Source organism: Chlorocebus sabaeus, chromosome 24, assembly GCF_047675955.1.
Source record: "Chlorocebus sabaeus isolate Y175 chromosome 24, mChlSab1.0.hap1, whole genome shotgun sequence".
NCBI lineage: Eukaryota > Metazoa > Chordata > Mammalia > Primates > Cercopithecidae > Chlorocebus > Chlorocebus sabaeus.
The window spans coordinates 47,380,523-47,401,113 of record NC_132927.1 but is presented as its reverse complement, the minus strand read 5'-3'; the positions used below and the strand labels follow the sequence as shown (position 1 = coordinate 47,401,113).

The 20,591-nt window shown below is 35.9% G+C and overlaps 1 protein-coding gene across 8 annotated transcripts in view; it reads right to left on the bottom strand.

Annotated features, from left to right (window-relative positions):
• Positions 1-20,591, bottom strand: part of PCNX1 (pecanex 1) — a 210,817-nt gene that overhangs the window by 69,022 nt on the left and 121,204 nt on the right. For all 8 annotated transcript variants that reach the window (XR_012090995.1, XM_073011117.1, XM_073011116.1 and 5 more), the window contains 6 exons: positions 13,870-13,979; positions 13,361-13,466; positions 11,424-11,516; positions 4,460-4,610; positions 2,638-2,779; positions 1,761-1,938 (listed from right to left, as the gene is read on the bottom strand). Coding sequence is in view for 7 of the 8 variants with exons in the window: in XM_073011117.1 (XP_072867218.1) it covers positions 1,761-1,938; positions 2,638-2,779; positions 4,460-4,610; positions 11,424-11,516; positions 13,361-13,466; positions 13,870-13,979 (780 nt within the window). In the remaining variant the exon portion in view is untranslated. The remainder of the gene's footprint in view (positions 1-1,760; positions 1,939-2,637; positions 2,780-4,459; positions 4,611-11,423; positions 11,517-13,360; positions 13,467-13,869; positions 13,980-20,591) is intronic.

Sequence of the window (20,591 nt, the reverse complement as noted above, 5' to 3'; positions counted from 1 at the left end):
CTCCAACCAATTAAAAAATGTAGATGAACTGCAGTATTTTTGCCATGATTCAAAGTTATTTTTGCCATGACTCAAAATTATGCAGACCTCGGCACTAATGTAATCAGGATCATGGTAAGTAAAAGCAGCATGTATATATCATCATGATGCCATTACAATGATTAAAAGCAATGACTCAGAAACCTCTTCAGATTCTAAGTGTGAAACAAACTGTACTTCAATTTTAACTGTAACATTAAAGAAAAGAACAATATGTAACCATATGTAAGGGTTGGTAGGTAAAGGGATTTTTTTATACATGTAATTTTTATTAAAAGGTTACTAAATCCATGATATACCTTACAATGATATCTTAAAGTAAAAAATATATCTGAAGAAATCCCTTGAATACCACCGATTGTCACTGTTAAATTCTATCTACTGACCAATTCGAATACAAACTCAAAGGGACAGCTTTCTCTGTTTTGTTCATTGGTGTAGCTTAAGCATCTAGAACAGTTCTAAAACAGTTTTTTGTTTTAAAAAATACGTTTAACAATAAAAGTATTAAGAAAATCCAAACTAATGCAGAGTTAAGTGTAGCAACTATATTTCAAAGATTATTTACTTTATATTTTACTGCAACTTTCACTTTTTTCCAACCAGTATAAGATGAAATACAATTTTCAATCTAAATATTTGAGTTTGTGAGAAACCACATGCTTCTTTATACAATTCTCTGATTAACTTTCTGGCTTCCTCCTTTGGTTAATAACCATACTCACTAGAAGAGGAAATAAATGATAAAAATGCAAATTAGTGACTGAACAGATATAATACCGAAATATTTTAGAAGCTATTTATCACAATATTGAAATTGACTATCAATGAAATGGCTTTCCATTTTTACTGTTCCCCATCCTAGATTAGACTACTATCACATCTGAATTACTGTCATCATTGCTTAAGCTGTTCTCCGTACCTTTAGGTTCTCTCTTCCCCAACTGAAGCCAAATGTGGCTGACCAGGCTAACTTTCCTAAAATTGGAATTTCATTGTGTTTTGTAGCTGTTCATTTGCTTCAGCTCTCTGTTACCTATCAAATGGGATAATATATGTCAAAGTCCTTTGTATGTGGTCAGTGTTAACATGAAATTTAATCACCATTTCACTGACAAATAATCTGACTGTACAGCCTATTTCATTGAGAAAGGTAGTGCGATTCAGCAAAATGATTCTTGGGTTAAGAGGCAGAGGACCAAGATTTTACCATCTAATTTGTAAAAGGCCTAAGAACATCTATCTTATGGGTGGATAATGAATTTTAGCAGCAGCCTGTAAAGTTCAGAGTATTCTGCAAATGTCACATCAATCTAATTTCTGACTGCTCCCACCTAGCCTCAATCTCCTCAGCATCTACCTGTTTCACTGGCCTACAGAGCCCAATTCAATTATTACCACTTCTGTTTCTAAAATTATTCAAAACTATATACCTTTTGAGAGATTCTATATATTTCAAAATATATACTTATTAATGTTTCTCTAATTGTTTTATATAACTTAATCTTATCTTCTCAGTGATAGCAAGAAATATATCTTTTATAAATCATAGTGACTATCTTTGTTTAGGGATTCCAATGTGCTCCTAAATAACTGGTTGAAGAGAGATAACTTAAACAATAATAAATCAAATGAAATGTAAGAAAAATCCTGACTAAATAGCATATAACTCAGGGAGATAGTTTTTATAGATAAGGATATTCCTTTCAGTGATAAATTACCTTGTTGAAGAGTATGGACATAAAGAAGAGATCCAACAGCATGGTCTCTGAAAAAGCTTCATAGTCAAATTTGAAAAAAAGCACAGTAAAGATGACTGTGACATACTGATATGTAGGGCTGCTAAAAGAGGATCGTAGCAACTTCAAACCAGCAATGGTGATCATTAAAGCACCTAATCTGTGACACAAAGAAAACACAAATCAACTCATGACTGAAAACATCAGAAGAGACAGTAACTTAAAATAAAATTCACCATTTACTTTACTAAATCTACAATATAAACATTAAATGTAAGCTTCCAAAAATGATGTATACAGCTAGATAAATCACATCCTGAAAGTATCTGACTATTCCCTTTTAATTCTATTCATTATGATTCTTACCCTTTATATAAGGGACCATGTTTTAAAAATAATCGTATTATAATTCTGACATCTGATTCTCTATTTTCTCAATATTTCTATTACTTTAACACCAACTGCATTTAACAAATGAAAAACATTAATGCAGACTCAACAATAGGTACCTACTCTATTAGGCAGGCTCATCAGATGACTATGGAGGCAACTGACCATTTATATGGTGTAAGTTACACAGTGCATCAAAAGAGCCATCTAATATTAAAAATTAACCTTATTTTTAAAATGTCCTCTCATAAAATATCAATTGACAATGAGATGTCTGGAGTAGAGAATATGCTAACAGCAGAAACAAATGTTTAAAAAAGGGAAGTCAAGGACAAAATGTCACCTAAATTTTTAATCTCACAGTGCCTTGCATGAAGGAAACAATTATTTAATATTTGATCAACAACTTAAGACGTTGTTTATAACAGCCCCTAGTAGTCAGACAATATTAGAAGACTACTATACTCACTCTGTATCCAGTTTCTTTGGACTAGCAATTGTCTCTGCACTGCTGCTCAGTTCATTGAGAACAATCAATGGATAGATTATATTCTTCTCCACAAAAAGAAGCCACACATGAAGTTTCTCAAACCACATCATCGTGGCTGCATCTAAAAGGCAGTATAAATCAAGAAGACTACATGTCATCTAACGTATGAAGTAGTTTGCCAATGTGATGAGAAAGAAAAATTTTACAACTCAAATTTAGTACCAAACTACAAATAAAATGTTTTTAAAAAGCCAGTACTTTAATCAACTGTCAACTTCTATGAGCTCTCAGATACTTACAAATTTGCAAGTTAGACATGATTTATCATTTAGATGAGTTTCAAACTTTAATTCTTGAAACCTCAGTTTTTTAACCATAACTTTTCTCATTTATGCTTATAACTTATCAAGATTACTGAAGATCATTAGATTGCTCCTTCCAGCCAAAATAAAAATACGATATGATTTGAATTCACATACTTAAGAGCAATTTTCATTGCCAATAATTTTTTTCCAATGCTACAATATTATTTCATCGGGGAAAGTGTCTGAGATAAACTAAAAGATTTAAAACATGGTTCTTTGGCTATCTGAAAACAGTATCACCTGGTTTTATGAAGTTCTCTAAGATGTAATATTTTTTCTTTGAGTTGCTAAAATCAGTACAAGGAAAAAGACAACTTTGCTGTTAGTAGTATAAATGTCAAAATGTTATGCTGATTCAAAATTTGTATTTAGACTAAATGTTCTAAGGTTTAAAAAATAAGATCAATAATTTATTTTAACGAAAAGTGTTGGTCTTTAAAACAAACTAGATATGTGTCATCATTTATATATGAAAGCAGTAATAGTTCACCATTAAAAACATATCTCATTCTGAGTTATTTTCCTGATGGTATAAATGGGCCAGACTCTTATGCAGTTTCATGTCATTTTCCTTTTTGAGGAAGCTTTCAAGGGCTTCAGAGTTCTCTAAAAAAGTTATCTTCAAGTAATTGAATGATTTACTGTATAGTAATTTGCTAACTGAAAAAAAAAGTGTGAGAAAAAAGTTGGCTTATTTAATAATCATTGGTATACAATAAATTATGACATAGGTATGAACATTATTTCTCTAAACTGAGGAAGTACAATATATTATAGATAATGGGGCCAATGAACAAGAGCTGAATACTTGTAACAGGAAAGAAATGTCAGGGTTTACAGTGGTAAGGAAAAAGCTTGGCGAGTGAATTAGCCTTCTATCTCTTTTCCATCATTTTATACCTTATTGCAAATCTGAACTAATAACAGCAATTAAAAATGTTTTAAATTTCTTTTCACGTTGTCAACTCTTTTACACTCCTCTCTGGTAGGACACAGTGTCTCTGACAGAAACAGGAACAAAGACCTTTCTACCTCCCTATACATTAAGTTAAAACTATTTCAAGTAGAGAGGCCTTAAAGAGGACTGGATTGCCTGTATGGCACTGAAAACTAATTAGGGGGAAGAGTAGGGTCAGGAAAGAGAAGTAATGGACATACAAAAGAGGATTCATCAATGAGAAGTCTGTGAAGAACAATTTAGAGAGGCGAGAAGTAAGTTTCTTCTGTGGAAAATTGGCATTGTAACACTGACACTCATATTTCAGCTAAATTAATGCATCCTGCAAGAGATTAGATTCATTAACAGCTTCAAACTTAAGCAAAAGAAACACAAGCCAAATGTTCCGTGATGATATTCATTTAACTCAGTCATCTATCAATATAACAAAGGGAAAAACTCGGAGTATTAAAAAGAAAAGTGCTAATGAAATACTTACTTCGAACTTCATACTGATTATACTCGAGTGTCTTTAGCAGAGGATGAGAGAAACAGTGCCATGGTAGCTGTTTTCTAACTTGAGGCAGCACATAATGGGTTACAAAACCCACAAAGCCAACCAATGTATACAACACATACTTGAGGGCAGGCTAAAGAAAATAATAATAAAAGTGATAAAATTAGGAGTGATTCTGAGACTTACTGTAGAAATTCTAATTTGTCAGTTCAGTTTTCCATCTGATAATGGACAATGTCCATTTTAGAATATAAGAACTAAACATTTTTCTACGGTTAACATTTCTAAATAATGTAGTTTGTTCTAATCAGCCTTGAAAGTTAGTGACTATTCATATATCACAGATACTTTGAAATGTGTTTACTACTTTCTCTGGTGTCTTACACTATTGTATAACGAGAGAGTGGCCTAAGGTGTATTGCCTATTACATGAATGTTCTACGAGACGTTCAGAGCAATGTATTAAATTGTTTTTAGTAGCAGAGATGATGGGGTAAGGCGGGGTCCACCCGGAGCAGTTGGCTGCGTGCACTGGTTCACAGTACATGGCTTAGCACACGGCTGTATACCTGTCCCATGGCATAGAGACCCAGGTGCCCTGCAGCCGCTGGCTTTGGTCACTGTGGTAATGTCATCTATAACCATCACTGACCTGTTCATCACAGCCAGCAAGAGCCCAGCCCAGTCTCTCCACTGCTACCCCTCATGCTTCGCAGCAGGGTCATCTGTTCCTTCCTGGATTGCATCACCAATTACAACAAGGCCTAAAAGCTTGATGCATACCTGTACAAGTGCACAGGACAGAGACCATTTGTGACTATGAAGGTTGTGGCAAGGCCTTCAACAGGGATTGCCATCTGAGTTGCCATATCCTGATTCATACTGGAGAAAACTCATTTGTTAGAAAGATGTATCCATCTTAAAACTTTTCTTCCCTGCTACCACCAATAGCCAAGTATGCTGACTAGAGACTCAAGGACCAGCCTGCCCAGACCCAATACCACAAGCATCCATGTATGCCGATCCATGGGCCAAGGACTAGTACACCTGACCCACTGCAGCCACTACTGGTGTCTGAGGACTAGCCAGCCTAGCATCTGTATCCCCAGCAATGCCTCACCACAGCCTCTATGAACAAATGCAGCCTGAGTCACTGAGGAATTCACAGACATGACTAACGCCAATTACGGCCAAAGAAATCATATGGAGAGTACGCTACCATGCACAACCAGAATCAAAGACAAAGCATCCTGTCCAACCAACACTATAGATATATCTAAAGGAAACAGTCTTTCTCTCCAAACGCCAATCCATACAATTGGAAAAATTGTTATATCAGATGTATCAATGTAAGGACACAAGAAACATGAAAAAAACAAGAAAATGTAACACCTCCAAAGGAACATAATAATTTTCCAGTAATAGATACCAAAGAAAAGGAAATCTATGAAATGTCTGAAAAAGAATTCAAAATAATGATATGAAGGAAACTCAGTGAGATACAAGAGAACACATAAGAGTAATACAAAGAAATCAGGAAAACAATTCATGATCTAAATGAGAAACTCAACAAAGAGATATATCATAAAAGGGAACCAAACAGAAATTCTGGAACTCAAGAATTCAACAAATGAAATAAAAAATATAAGCAAGAGCTTCAACAATAGATTAGATCTAGCAGAAGAAAGAATTTCTAAACTTTAAGATGGATCTTAAAAAAAAAAAACGGAAGGAAGGAAGGAAAGAAGGAAAAAAAAGCTCACATGATATATATGACACTTCAAAAATGACCAAATATTTGAATTCTGGAGTTTCTAGAAGAGATGAGAAAAGGCATAGAAAGCCTATTTAAGGAAATAATAGCTGAACACTTCCCAAGTCTTAGACATCTAGATACAGGAAGCATAAAGTTCTCAAATACAATTCACCCAGTAAGGTCTTTTCCAAGGCACATTATAGTCAAACTGTCAAAAGTCAAAGACCAAAAGAGAATTCTGAAAACAGCAAGAGAAAAGGGTTAAGTTATATACAAGGAAACCCCCATTAGACTAACATCTAATTTCTCAGTAGAAACCTCACAAGCCAGAAGAAAATGAGGTTATACATTCAAAGTGCTGAAAGAAAAACTCTCAGCTAAAAATACTATACCAAGAAAAGCTTTAGCCTTCAAAAACGAAGGAGAAATAACATCTTTACCAAAAAGCAAAGACTAAGAGAATTTATTACCACTAGACTGGCTCTACCAGAAATTAATGAGTCCTATAATTAGAAGCAGAAGGATGATATCTACCATCATGAAAACACATGAAAGGATAAAAACATTGGTAAAGAAGATAAACGAATGATTTTTTTTAAAAAAGTCAAATGTTATTACTACAAAAAACCAATCAAATTGGAGAGTAAACAATAAAAGAGGAAGAAAGAAACAAAGGATATATAAAACATTCAGAAAACAATGAACAAAATGATGGGAGTATGCCTTCACCTAGCAAAAAACCTTGAATGTAAATGGCTTAAATTCCCCAGTTAAAAGACATAGACTGTCCAGATGTGTATACTGATATCAACATAAATAAATAAAAATATAGTCTGCTTGAATTTTTTTTAAAAAAACAGTCAAATCATATGCTGCCTATAGGAAACTAACTTCCCCTGTAGACACACACATAGATTGAAAGAGAAGACATTTAAAAATATATTCCAGACAAATAGAAACTAAAAGCATACTGGCAGAGCTATAGTCTTAGGCAAAATAAACTGCAAGTCAAAAGACATGAAAAGAGACAAAGAAGGTCAGTATAATAATAATAAAGGTATTGGCCGGGTATGGTGGCTCATGTCTGTAATCCCAGCACTTTGGGAGGCCATGGCAGGTGGATCACGAGGTCAGGAGATTGAGACCATCCTGGCTAACACGGTGAAACCTCGTCTCTACTAAAAATACAAAAAATTAGCTGGGCGCAGTGGCAGGCACCTGTAGTCCCAGCTATTCAGGAGGCTGAGGCAGAAGAATGGCATGAACCCGGGAGGCGGAGCTTGCAGTGAGCTGAGATTGCACCACTGCACTCCAGCCTGGGTGACAAAGCGAGACTCTGTCTCAAAAAAATAAATAAATAACAAAGGGATCAATTCAGAAAAGGGTATAACAACTATAAAGACATATGCACCCTACACCTGAGCACCCAGATACATAAGGCAATTATTATTAAAGCTAATGAGATAGACCCCAATAGAATAATAGTTGGGAATATCAACGCCTCAATTTCAACATTGTACAGAGCACCTAGACAGAAAATCAACAAAGAAATATCAGACTTAGTCTGCACTATAGAACAAACAGACCTAGCAGACATTTATGTCATCCAATAGCTGCAGAATACACATTGTCCTCATTAACACATGGGACATTCTCCAAGACAGACTATATGTTATGCAATGAAACAAGTCTCAGCAAATTTTTTAAAATTGAAATCATATGAAGTATCTTCTCAGACCATTATGAAATAAAACTAAAAATAAATAACAAGAGGAACTTTGGAAACTGTACAATTAAACAGATATTAAACAATGTGCTCCTGAATGAAAACTGGGTCAACGAAGAAACTGAAAACAAAATTTAAAAATTTCCAATACAAATGAAAATACAACGTAGTAAAACCTATAGAATATAGCAAAAGCAATGCTAAAGGGAAGTGTATAGTATAGTATAGTATAGTATAGTATAGTATAGTATAGTATAGTATAGTATAGTACAGTATAGTAAAGTATATAGGCAATAAATGCCTCCATCAAAAAAGTAGAAAGACTTCAAACAACCTCATGATGTATCTCCAGGAACTAGGACCTAAGAAAGGTAAGAGCAGAAATAAATTAAATTAAAATGAAGAAACAATACAAAAGATCAAGGAACCAAAAAGTTGGCTTTTTGAAAAGATAAATGAAATTGACATACCTTTAGCCAGAAAAACAAAGACCCAAATAAATAAAATCAGAGATGAAAAAGGAGATATTACAACTAATAGTGCAAAAATTCAGAGTATCATTAGTGGCTACTATGAGCAACTATATGCGAATAAATTGGAAAATCTAGAGAAAATGGATTAAGTCCTAGACACATACAACCTAACAAGATTGAACAATGAAGAAATCCAAAAGCTGAACAGACCAATAACAAGTAAAAAGACAGCAGCCATAACAAAAAGTCACCCAGTAAAGAAAAGCCCAGGACCAGATGGCTTCACTGCTGAATTCTTCCACTGTTGGTGGGAATATAAATTAGTAAAACCACTATGGAGAACAGTTGGGAAGTTCCTGAGAAAACTAAAAATAGAGTTACCGTATTATCCAGCAATCCCAATGCTGGATATATACTCAAAAGAAAGGAAATCAATTTTATTGAAGGGATATCTGTACTCAATGTTTGTTGCAGCACTGTTCATATCAGCCAAGATTTGGAGGCAACCTAAGTGTCCATCAACAGATGAATGAATGGATAAAGAAAATGCGGTACATATACATGATGGAGTACTACTCAGCCATAAAAAAAGAATGAGATTCTGTCATTTGCTATACCATGGATGGAACTGGAGGTCATTATGTTAAGTGAAATAAGCCTGGTACAGAAAGACAAACTTCACGTTTTCACTTATTTGTGGAAGCTAAAAATTAAAACAAATGAACTCATGGAAATAGAAAGTGGAAGGAGGGATGGTTATCAGAGACTGGGAAGGGTAGTAGGGGTGGTGGGGGGAGATAGTGATGGTTAATAGGTACAAAAAGTAGAAGAAAGAATGAATTAAGATCTAGTACTTGATAGCACAACAGGGTAACTACAGCCAATAATCATTTAATTGTACATTAAAAATAACTAAGAGTAATAATTGGATCATAACACAAAGGACAAATGCTTGAGGGGATGAATACCCCATTTACCATGTGATTACTACACATTGCATGACTGTATCAAAGTATCTCATGTACCCCATAAAAATATACACCCATTCTGAAAAAAATGAAGAATGTCTACAGGAATAATGGCCAAAATTTTCCAAATTTAATAAAAACTATAAACCACAGATTCAATAAACCCCAAGCACAAAGACATGAAGAAAACTATGTGAACGTGCATCATAATCAAATTTCTAAAAACTAGTGATAAAAAGATAATCTTCAAGCAGTAGAGAAAAAGTTATCTACATAGGAATAAATTCGGTCAGAAGCAATAAAAGGGAGAAGACAGTGGAACAACATCTTCATGTACTAAAAGAGAAAAAACCTGTCGTCTTAGAATTTTATACCCAATGAAGTATCTTTCAATACCAATAGTGAAATAAGGACTTATTCAGAGATACAAAAGCTAAGGAAAGTTGCAGATTTTCACTACAAGAAATGTCCCAGGACAGCAAGAAAGGGGGATTTTAAACTGGAGAGGAAGCCAGGTGCAGTGGCTCATGCCTGTAGTCCTAGCACTTTGGAGCCAAGGCAGGAGGATCACTTGAGCTCAGGAGTTCCAAACCAGCCTGGGAAACATAGTGAGACTTCGTCCCTAAATAAAAAAGAAATGTCCTAGGAAATCTTTCAAGCAGGAGGAAAAATGACACCAAATGGAAACATGGATATGCACAAAATAATGCAGGGTACTAAACATGATAATTACATGCCCTACAGATGAAAGAAATAGTCCTTGATGAGCTGTACTTAAGGAACAACACCTAAGAAGCCTCACCCATACCTGAACCTGATTTAGATTATAACGTTCTAGACTTCCAACTATACTGGAATGAGACTTTTGGGGGATATAGGAAAGGGTATGTGCACTTTGCATTTAGAAGGGATGTTGATCATGGTGGTCTACTGATGGACTGCGGTAGTCAGCTTCTGAAGTGGTTCCCATGATCCTTGCCTCTTGCTTTTATACTTGAGTATATTCTCTTCTCACAATGTACCAAAGTTAGTCTATGTGCACAACAGAATATGGAAGAAATGGTGGCATGTCATTTCCAATACCAGGTTATAAAACAGTACAGTTCCTGTCTTGGGCTTTCTCTCTCAAGGATCACTTGCTCTGGGGGAAACCAGCTGCCATTTTATGAGTACAGTTAGGCAGCCTATGGTGAGGACCACATGGAGGGGAACTGAGGTCTCCAGCCAATAATGAGAAGGAACTGAGGCCTGTAAACAGTGAACCTCAGATGATTGTAGCATCATGAAAGATCCAGAGCTAGAATCATCCAGCAAAGCCACTCCCAGATTCATAACCCAGAGAAATCATGAGAAAATAAGTATTTGTTGATTAAAAAAAAAAAAAAGTCATGTATTTCAGCACTATGGACAAACATTAAAATCTAATCAGAAATTAGTCCAAACAAAGTTATAAGTCATGTGCTGCTTAACAACAGGATACATCATGAGAAATGTGTGGCTACGAAATGTCATCATCGTGCAAACATCAGAGTGTACTTACACAGACAAGACAGTAGAGCCTACTATCACTGAGGCTATGTGGTAGAGCCTATTGCTCTTAAGCTACAAAAATGTACAGCATGTTACTGTACTGAATACTGTAGGTGACTGTAACACAATGGCAAATATTTGTGTATCTAAACATACACAGGCTGGGTGCAGTAGCTCACAGCTGTAATTCTAGTACTTTGGGAAACTGAGACAGGAGAATTGCTCGAGCCCAGGAGTTTGAGACCAGCTTGGGCAACACAACAAGACTCAGTTTTTACAAAAAACAACAACAACAAATTATTTAAATTAGCCTGGTGTGGTGGCGCACATCTGTAGTCCTAGCTACTTGGGAGGCTGAGTGGGAGGATCGCTTGAGCCCAGGGGTTCAAGGTTACAATGAACTGTGATCACAACAATGCACTCCAGCCTGGGTGACTGAGTGAAACCCTGTCTCAAACAAACAAATAAATAGAAGGAGAAAATGATTTCTTACCTGCAATACTGTGAAGACTGTGCTTACATGAATAGCAAAATATAGCACACCAATTACAATGCATACTACCAGGTCAGACTGTAATCGCTCACTCTGTAGGGAAAAAAAGAATTATTAAACAATTACATAAAAATTTTTAAAATCTTTTACCTTTATTCCCAATTGGCACAGTTTAAGAATTAACTTTTTGCCAGGCTAGCTCAGTCAGTATTAAAGAAAAAAAAAAAGAATTTTTCATTGATACTTTTACACTTCTAGATTCATTCTCTCTCTCTCTCCCTCCTCCCCCCCCTCTCTCCAAGATGGAGTGCAGTGGGACAATCTCAGCTCACTGCAACCTCTACCTCCTGGGTTCAAGCGATTCTCCTGCCTCAGTCTCCCAAGCAGCTGGGACTATAGGCACATGCCACCATGCCCCACCATACCTGGGTAATTTTTTGTATTTTTAGTAGAGACAGGGTTTCACCATGTTGGCCAGGCTGATCTCTAACTCCTGACCTCAAGTGACACGCCCATCTTGGCCTCCCAAAGTGCTGGGATTACAGGTGTGAGCCACCACACCTGGCCACACTTCTAGATTTCTTACACATATTAACCACAAAAAATCTTATTTTCTTCCTCAATTTCCTCATATTTTGGCTTTGAGACTGTAATACTAAAGAATTGAACAACTTATCTAATTCTGCATGCCGTATAACATATTGCAATAAAGTCTTTTAGAATGAAGATTTTATTCCCCCATTGGTCTGTTTTACTTTTACATATGGGGAAAGGAGATAAGGTACCTTAAGGTACTGTAATTTTTCATTTGTTTGTTTTTGAGACAGGGTCTCACTATGTTGCCCTGGCTGGAGCGCAGTGTCTATTCACAGGTACAGTCATTGCACACTAGAGCTCAGAACCTCTGAGTTGAGGGGATCCTCCAGCCTTAGTATATCCTTTGGATAACTTATATTTTCATTGGTCTTTTGACATGTGAAAACTGTTATGCTTAAGTCCATTTTACTTATTAGATTTTGGTTCTATCAGTGGTTATAGAAAAATCAGAAACCTCTTGATATCTTTGGTCATCAACTGACCTCTTAGATTTATGCTTATAAGCCAGATTCAAAATATCCTACTATACTTAACATGAAACATTCTCTGTCCACATGGAAACCGAAGTTAGAAAAAAGTCATTCTAACATCTTGATATAGTTTTGTATTTCTAAAGTTTCTGAAAGAATATGTGAACAGGTCAAGTGCACTGAAAGTAAATGTGTCTAATTCAACATCTATATAAATTCAGTCTTTTGCAAAGGAAAATGACCTAAAACTGAGAAAAAAGATTTTGTTTTATTCCATAAATAGACATGAATTTACAGAATTCATTTTTCAAATAATTACTAAAAGAATACAAGCAACATTATAATTCATGAAATTAGAAAACTTTAAAAACTACTGCATTTACTTAAGTACATTAGTACGGATTATTGTTCTCTCCTTCAGCCTAGAATACACACACAGTTTTAAGACTGGCCTTGAGAAATAAAACAACCTAAAACACTAATAAATGACTTACAAAGGCCGTTTTTTTTCAACAAGACGAACAATAACAACAAAATGAATCTAATTTGTGTTAATGCTGATCTTTCAGATCCTAGTCTAAATCGAATAGGAATAAAAATTCTATGGCCAATGAAATGACTTAATTTCATCTGACCTAAAAATAAAATGCTTAGTATTCTGTTCTATGCACAAACCAAGTCTGAGGAATGAGCATTTCTTACATTTTAATATTTGGAATAAAGACAATCAACAATGTACAACTAATCCTATAAATTATAATTATACGTTTTTCTCCAATTACTAATGACTTTCAAAAAGTGTTCCTCATATAACATGATCAACTGTCTAAGATTTAAGTCTTTTAGGTGATTCTAAATGTTAAAACTTACAACAGAATTTCTAAGTTTTTCAGGCAGTGGATCTTTTACTTCAGATAGAGGGTCTTCTGGATTTTTCTCTTCCGTTTTTGGAAAAATCTTGGATTGCACTAAAGAGCTTTATGTGGAAAAAAAAAAAAAGAAAAAATAATAGAAAATACACATATAATCTGAAAATCAGTAATTCAAATGGGCAATGAAGTTTATGATAGAAAACCAAATGATTCGAGTATATTTAATCATTACCAAATGAGAAATTCTAAAATGTTTAGGATACCATAAATAAGCATACAGTGAAAATATTTTTATTAAAACATAGTTTCAATAATTGGGAAGGAAAACACTAATATTCCCAGCCAACCTGATTGGAATAACCCAAAGTTAATATATTTTGAAACTTATTATAGATTAGGCCAAAACACTTTGGAAAGGCATTGGAAAAAAGAGATCTTGAAAGTTATTTGAAAAAAACACCAACTTACTCAAATTTCTTTAGTTCAGTAACAATTGGGTTCACTTACAAAAGTACAGACGGATCACTGCTTTGTCGGCTGAGATGGTAAGACACTGCCACTAATAAACCACAAAAAATGGAGAAAAGTACTGGAATATGCTGGCCATCCCAAGAATCCTGTAGAAAAACGAATTCAACAGAATAATATGCTTCTAATTTACAATATTTCACATAATCCTTTTGTGTCAGTATTTTGGAAAAAGACAACGAACTTCAATTCAACAAAAGTTTTTAGCCACGTTATTAATTGCATTTCATTCCAGAAAAATTTAGATTTATTACTTTCTGATGAGCTAGAATCTGGCCACTAGATGTCTTTGGTACTAAAGCTACAGATTTTTTTCGGGGGGAGGGCACTAATGCTCTACTCGTATATGAGGAATAATTTGCTTTTGATGAATGTGGCTATCAATTCTTTCACATTTTAAATGCTATTAAGTTTGCAGTAAACTGTGTTCCTTTTGGAAGAATAAGATATCTTGGTATAGTAAATTCTATATACAATAATAGAGTAGGAAAAGACAACACATGATACATTAGGCAAAAGAAAAGGCTGACATTTGGTATGTTACTCTCTTGATGCCTTTGCCCATGTAATAAACTACTATGTCCTCCACAGCACTGAGCAGGCATTCAGTAACTGTTTTCTGAATGAATGACTACATATATCCAGAAGGAAATACTACAAAGGCTATCTTCCAAGGCCAACCACACATGTGGTCACTCCATGTGAGCTCTGCTCATTGTAGCCTCTCTGGAGTCTATCAGCATGATACCTGGCAGAGAGTGGGCAATACGCTAACTGGAACAGGTTACAGTTCTTAAGTATGTCCTGTGTACGCAGACACTATTCTAATCCTTCATTGTTCTCTGGAGATTCGGAAAGGAAACATGGTAAGAGTGGGGACCCAAATGGCAGTTTTTAATACAATTTGCCTTTTTCCCACTTAAAAGCAGACTTGGGAATTGTTTCACATCATAACGCAGACTTTTTTTTTTAATGGCTACATCAAAACCTTATCATCATACTGAACACTGTGTAGAGCTGCATCCTTAGATCTTTATTTCCCAAATAATTTTTACAGTAACCTCGAAAATATATACTATTACCCCCAATTTATAGATGAGAAAACTAAGGCACAGAAGAGGGTTTAAGTAATTTGTCCAGTTAAGCAGTAGAGCCAGAAAGTGAACTCTTGATATGTTTGAATATACTGAAAAGAAAGTTAAACAATATCTTAAGAGCTTGAGAATGAAAGGGAGATAAATACATACAAAAGCAAAGTATAGCAGAAAACAAAAGATATGAAGGAAGAGCATTTACACAGTGATAATAAAGTAAACACAGGTATACAAGGGAGACAACAGAGGCTACATGTGCAGTGCAAGCTGGGGTGAGAGAAAGTAAGTCAAGCCTCTGGGAGACCCTCTCTTGAGCAACCCACTTTCTCAGCATGAGAAAACTCTCTCTCTCTCTTTCTTCTTCTTTGTCTACTAATCTCTCCACTCCTAAACCCACTCCTTGTGTGTGTCCGTGTCTTGAATTCTTTCTTGGCGCAAGACAATGAACCACAGTGCCTAGAAAGAGCCATGAAGTTTGCCTTTGAGGAGTTCCGCCTGTGGTACCAGTTTGCTCTGTCCCTGATGGCTGCTGGAAAATCTGCTCGTGCTGTGAAGGTGCTGAAAGAGTGAATCTACCTGAAGCCAGACAATGCCACCATCCCTCTCCTCACTGCCAAGCTATGCATGGGCTCCCTGCACTGGCTGCAAGAGGCTGAAAAGTTTCCCAAAAGTGTCATTGATGTGAGAGAGAAAACATCAGAGTTCAAGGCCAAAGGCCACTTAGCTCTGGGGCTCATGTACAGACATGAGCAGGACCTGCTGGCGGTGAGAGACGTCCTACCCACAGAGCTGCTGAGCTGCAGAGCTGGGCTGCCTAAGTCTATACTGCAGGATTACCACAGTCCCCTTCTGTCTCAGGAGGTGGTTGAAGTTGGGGCATTCTTGTGTGCTGTCCTGTGGAGCCCTAGGTGCTGCTGTCCTCTTTGTTTGGTCTGATGGGAGAATGGGAGGGCAGGCAGAAAGGTCCTGTGCCAGGGCTTCTGGACCTTGTTTTCAGGCGCATTATGCTGTTGGTGCACTGGGCACCTCGCTGGGCTTTGAGGGATGACTAGCCCACTCAGCCTTGCACCTGCACCTGTCCCAGCACTTGGACCCCAGGCCAAGGGATGTTGGATTTGACTTATAAGAATATAGATGAGTCAGGGACAGACACTTCCAAGGAGCTTCCCTTGACTGGTCAGGAAATGTCCCTTCTCCATTGGCATGTTTTAATTCACAGATATGTACATGTGCAGTGTAGCAGCTCACCAGACACCCAGGGCTCTTGGGTGCAGTGATTTTGGATGTGCTTAGAGTTCTGGTGGAAGGGCTTCTGGCTAAGAAAAAAGTCTTGTATACGTCGTGAAGTTTTCAGTGATGTTTGCGGAAAGTTTAAATTAACAACCTTTTTCTGAACTGTTACTGCTCTTTATGTTGTTAAATATAACACAAATGTAAAAAAAAGAAATCTCAGAAACAAATGGATAACTTAATGAATCTGAATTAGTATAAGGTAAAATATTCTTATAATCATCGCCTTGCTCAGGACCTCATTTATGATGATGAGGGAAGGAATACAGGAGACAAAAGCCATAAATTCCTGGACATAAGCAGGGAATTTGGCTTTGAGCTACTTAATGGCCAAGGGAAATTTTTAAAATAACACTGGTTATATGGGGAAAAAACAAAAAGCCAAAACCAAAATGCATTCTAGATTTCTTAGGAAAACAAACAAGAATTGGCTGTCATTAAGATTTAAAAGAAACATCTTGACTGAGTCTTTACAGAAGGGACACTAAACAAAGCATTGAAGGACATCAACATGACAGCCCCATGATAAAGGGACCACCATTTTCTTACACACACTCTTGGAAGATGCCTCCGTGCAAATGACAGGCATAATACTGAAAGGAAACGTGGGTAAGGAAACCCTAGAGGCGGTCAGACAGCCTGGTCCAAACATGCAGCTCTCAGACGGTTTAACCTAATCTAGGGATGTAAACTAGAATACTCTGAGGAATAAATGGAACACATGCATTCTAAACTAGCTTCTTAAAAAAAAAAAAAAGAAAGTCAAGCCTCCAACTTTCATAAAAGGCAGTCCACAGGTTCTGCTGAAGATGTCAGAAAATACAGGAAGCAGAAATGAAAGGTAGATCTACGGAGGTAAATGCCAAAAAGAATCAGTTAAAAATAGTAAGTCTGAGGAAGGTAAAATGGGTTAGGAGATTGCTGTTCTTGCTGTAAGTCTTGTAAAACTATTTGACACTGTGATGTATGAATGTACAACTTTGATAAAAATTAAAACGAAAAAAAAAAAAAGATGTCCAGCACAGCCACTTTGGAAAACTGTTAATTCCATTTCTAGGTATTTACCCAAAAGAAACGAATACACATGTCCACGAAAAGACTTGCACAATGATGTTCACAGCAGGCTTATTCATAACATTCCTCAACTAGAAACAACTCAAATGAGCATCTCTAAGACAGTAGGTAAACTGTGATATAGTCATACAATGTGGGTAAGAAGGAATTTAAACTAAATGGAATACTTATCTACAATAAAAAGAAACAAGCTTCTGATACACACAACTTGGATGAATCTCAACAGTATCACATTGAACAATTAAGTCAGATACGAAAGAATACATATGGTACGATTTCATTTATATGAAGTTCAAGAACTGTAAACCTAGTGTATAGTGAAAGAAATAACAACAATGAAGATTAGGAGAGACAGGACAAAATATGAGGAAATTTTCTGAGGTAATGCAACTATTTTATATCTTGATAAGTGCATAGATTACACAGGTGTATGCATTTGTCAAAACTTATCAGATTGTGTACTTCAGATATTTGGATTTCACTATATGTAAATTTTGCCTCAACTAAAATGAGTATTTAAGGAAAAAAAACACAAAAGATGCCCGTTTTTATTTGACAAATACTTGACACTACTTACTACTCTCAGATAAAAGAACATTCTTAAGTTTATCTCAAAATGACTTGTTCATTTTATTTAGATTAAAAATTCAGAAATATGTATTGAAAGCAATTCATGAACACCACCTGTTGTCTGTCTCCCTGCTAATTCGTATGTTGAACTCTCAATGCCCTGTGTGATGGTACTAGAAGGTTCCACCTTTGGGAGGTCATCAGGTCCTGATGGTAGAGCCCTCATGACCAGGATCACTGTCTGTAGGAAAGGAACCCCAGAGGGCAAGTCCTGTTTCTGCCACTGAGAATATAATAAGTTAGTGTCTGCAACTGGGAAGAAAGACCTCACCAGAACCTGACCATCCAATACCCTGATCTCAGACTTCCAAGCCCCCGAACTGTGAGTAATAAATTTCTATTGTTTATAAGCCACCGTCTATGGTACTTTGTTAAAGCAGCCTGAACTGAGACACATCCTTAACTTACAAATTATATATAAACAGACAGACAGTTAACTACTACTCTGTTGAATCACTAACTAGAAGAATCAAAAGCAAACCAAAACCTAGATGCCTTTAAGTTCTTAATGGATTCTGATTCAGAAGTGAGAGAAAGGACATAAACTATGAAAAACAAAACTGCCCAGGGAAATTGGCCTAGGTCAAAAGGTAGATCTGCTTCACCCACTGTAGTGGACCTTGACTTCCTTCAAGGTGACTTCCTTCATGTTTTTATTTCATTACATAACAGCCTAAATATCTAAAAAATATGAAAACATCAAGAACATTTAAACTTTATTAATAGGATGTACTAGGATGGTTTTAAAGAAAAATTTTTAGCTTTTAATGAACTATGCATCATACTAAAACGTTTAAGAAAAAAAGAGTAAATACAAGGAAAGCAGATGTCACATAGATGTAAAAGCCTGTATTTGTGAACAGATTAAAAATAAATAAATTATTCCTAAAGGCATGCAATAAAGACTCCAAATAACTCTAACTATCCAGAAGTAACCACTGTTTTCAAATTCTTGTATATTCTTCCATTATTATTCTATGTAACTACAAACTTTCATGTGGGCTTTTAAAAAAGCACAAAGGAAACACTGATTTTTTTTTTTTTTTTTGGCCTATTACTCTCTCTTTAAAAAAGTAGTATGTCTTAAAGATCACTTCACATTAGCATGTAAAAATGTATTTTATTTTTTCATGACCAGTCACAAACGACAGATATTAGGTTATTACCAGCTTCTGCTATTACAAAAACTGCTTTAATGAAATCCTTGTACAGGCATACCTCGGAGACATTGTTGGTCCAGGTCACCTCAATAAAGCAAGCTGTAGTAAAATGAGTAACACAAAATTTTTGGTTTCCCAAAAGTTATGGTTACACTATATTGTAGTCTAATAAATGTGCAATAATGTTGTGTCTTAGAAAACAATGCACATACCTTAATTTTAACATTAATACTTTAATGTTAAAAAATGCTAAGGATCATCTGAGCCTTCAGTGAGGTGTAATCTTTCTACTTGTAGAGGGTCTTGCCTCGATGTTGATGGATGCTGACTGTTCAGTGTGGTAATTACTGAAGGCTTGGGTGGCTGTGGCAATTTCTTAAAATAAGACAATAATGAAGTGTGCTGCACTGATTGACTCTTTGTTTCATGAAGAATTCCTCTGTAGCATGCGATGCTGTTTAATAGCATTTTACCCACAGTAATGATTTCTTTCAAAATTGGAGTCAACCCTCTAAAATCCTGCTGCTGCTTTAACAGCTCAATTTATGTACTATTCTAAATCCTTTGTTGTCATTTTAACAATGTTCAAAGCATCTTCACCAGGAGTCAATTCTATCTTAAGAAACCCCTTTCTTTGTTCGTCCATAAGAAGCAACTTCTCATCCTTTCTAGTTTTATGTGATTTCAGTAATTCACTCCTATATATTCAAGCTACACTTCTCATTCTCGTTCTCTTGCTATTTCTATCACATCTGCAGTTACTTCCTCCACTGAAGTATTGAATCCCTCAAAGTCATCCACAAAGTTTGGAAACAACTTCTTCCAAACTTGTGTTAATATTGATATTTTGATCTCTTCCCATTAATCCTGAATATTCATAATGGCTTCTAGAATGGTGAATCTTTTCTAGAAGGTTCTCAATTTACTTTGCCCAGATTCATCAGAAGAATTACCATCTATGACAGATACAGGCCTTACAAAATGTATTTCTTAAATAGACTTGTTAGTTGAAATTACTTCTTACTGCACGGGCTACAAAATGCCCGTTTGTGTTAGCAAGCATGAAAACAACATGAATCTCCTGTACACCTCCATCAGAGCTCTCAAGTGACGAGCTGCATTGTCAATGAACAGGAATATTTTGAAAGGACTCTCTCCTATGAGCAGTAGGTCTCAACAGTACACTTAAAACATTCAGCAAACCATGCTACTAAGAGATGTGCTGTCATCCAGGCTTTGTTCCATTTACAGAGCAGGCAGAATACATTTAAGGGCTCTGTGATTTTCAGAATGGCAAATGAGCACCAGCTTCAGCTTACTGTCACCAGCTGCATTAGCCCCTAATAAGAGAGTAGGCCTGTTCTTTGAAGCTTTGAAACCAGGCATTAACTTCTCCTCTCTAGCTGTGAAAGTTCTAGATAGCATCTTCTTCCAATACAAGGCTGTCTACATT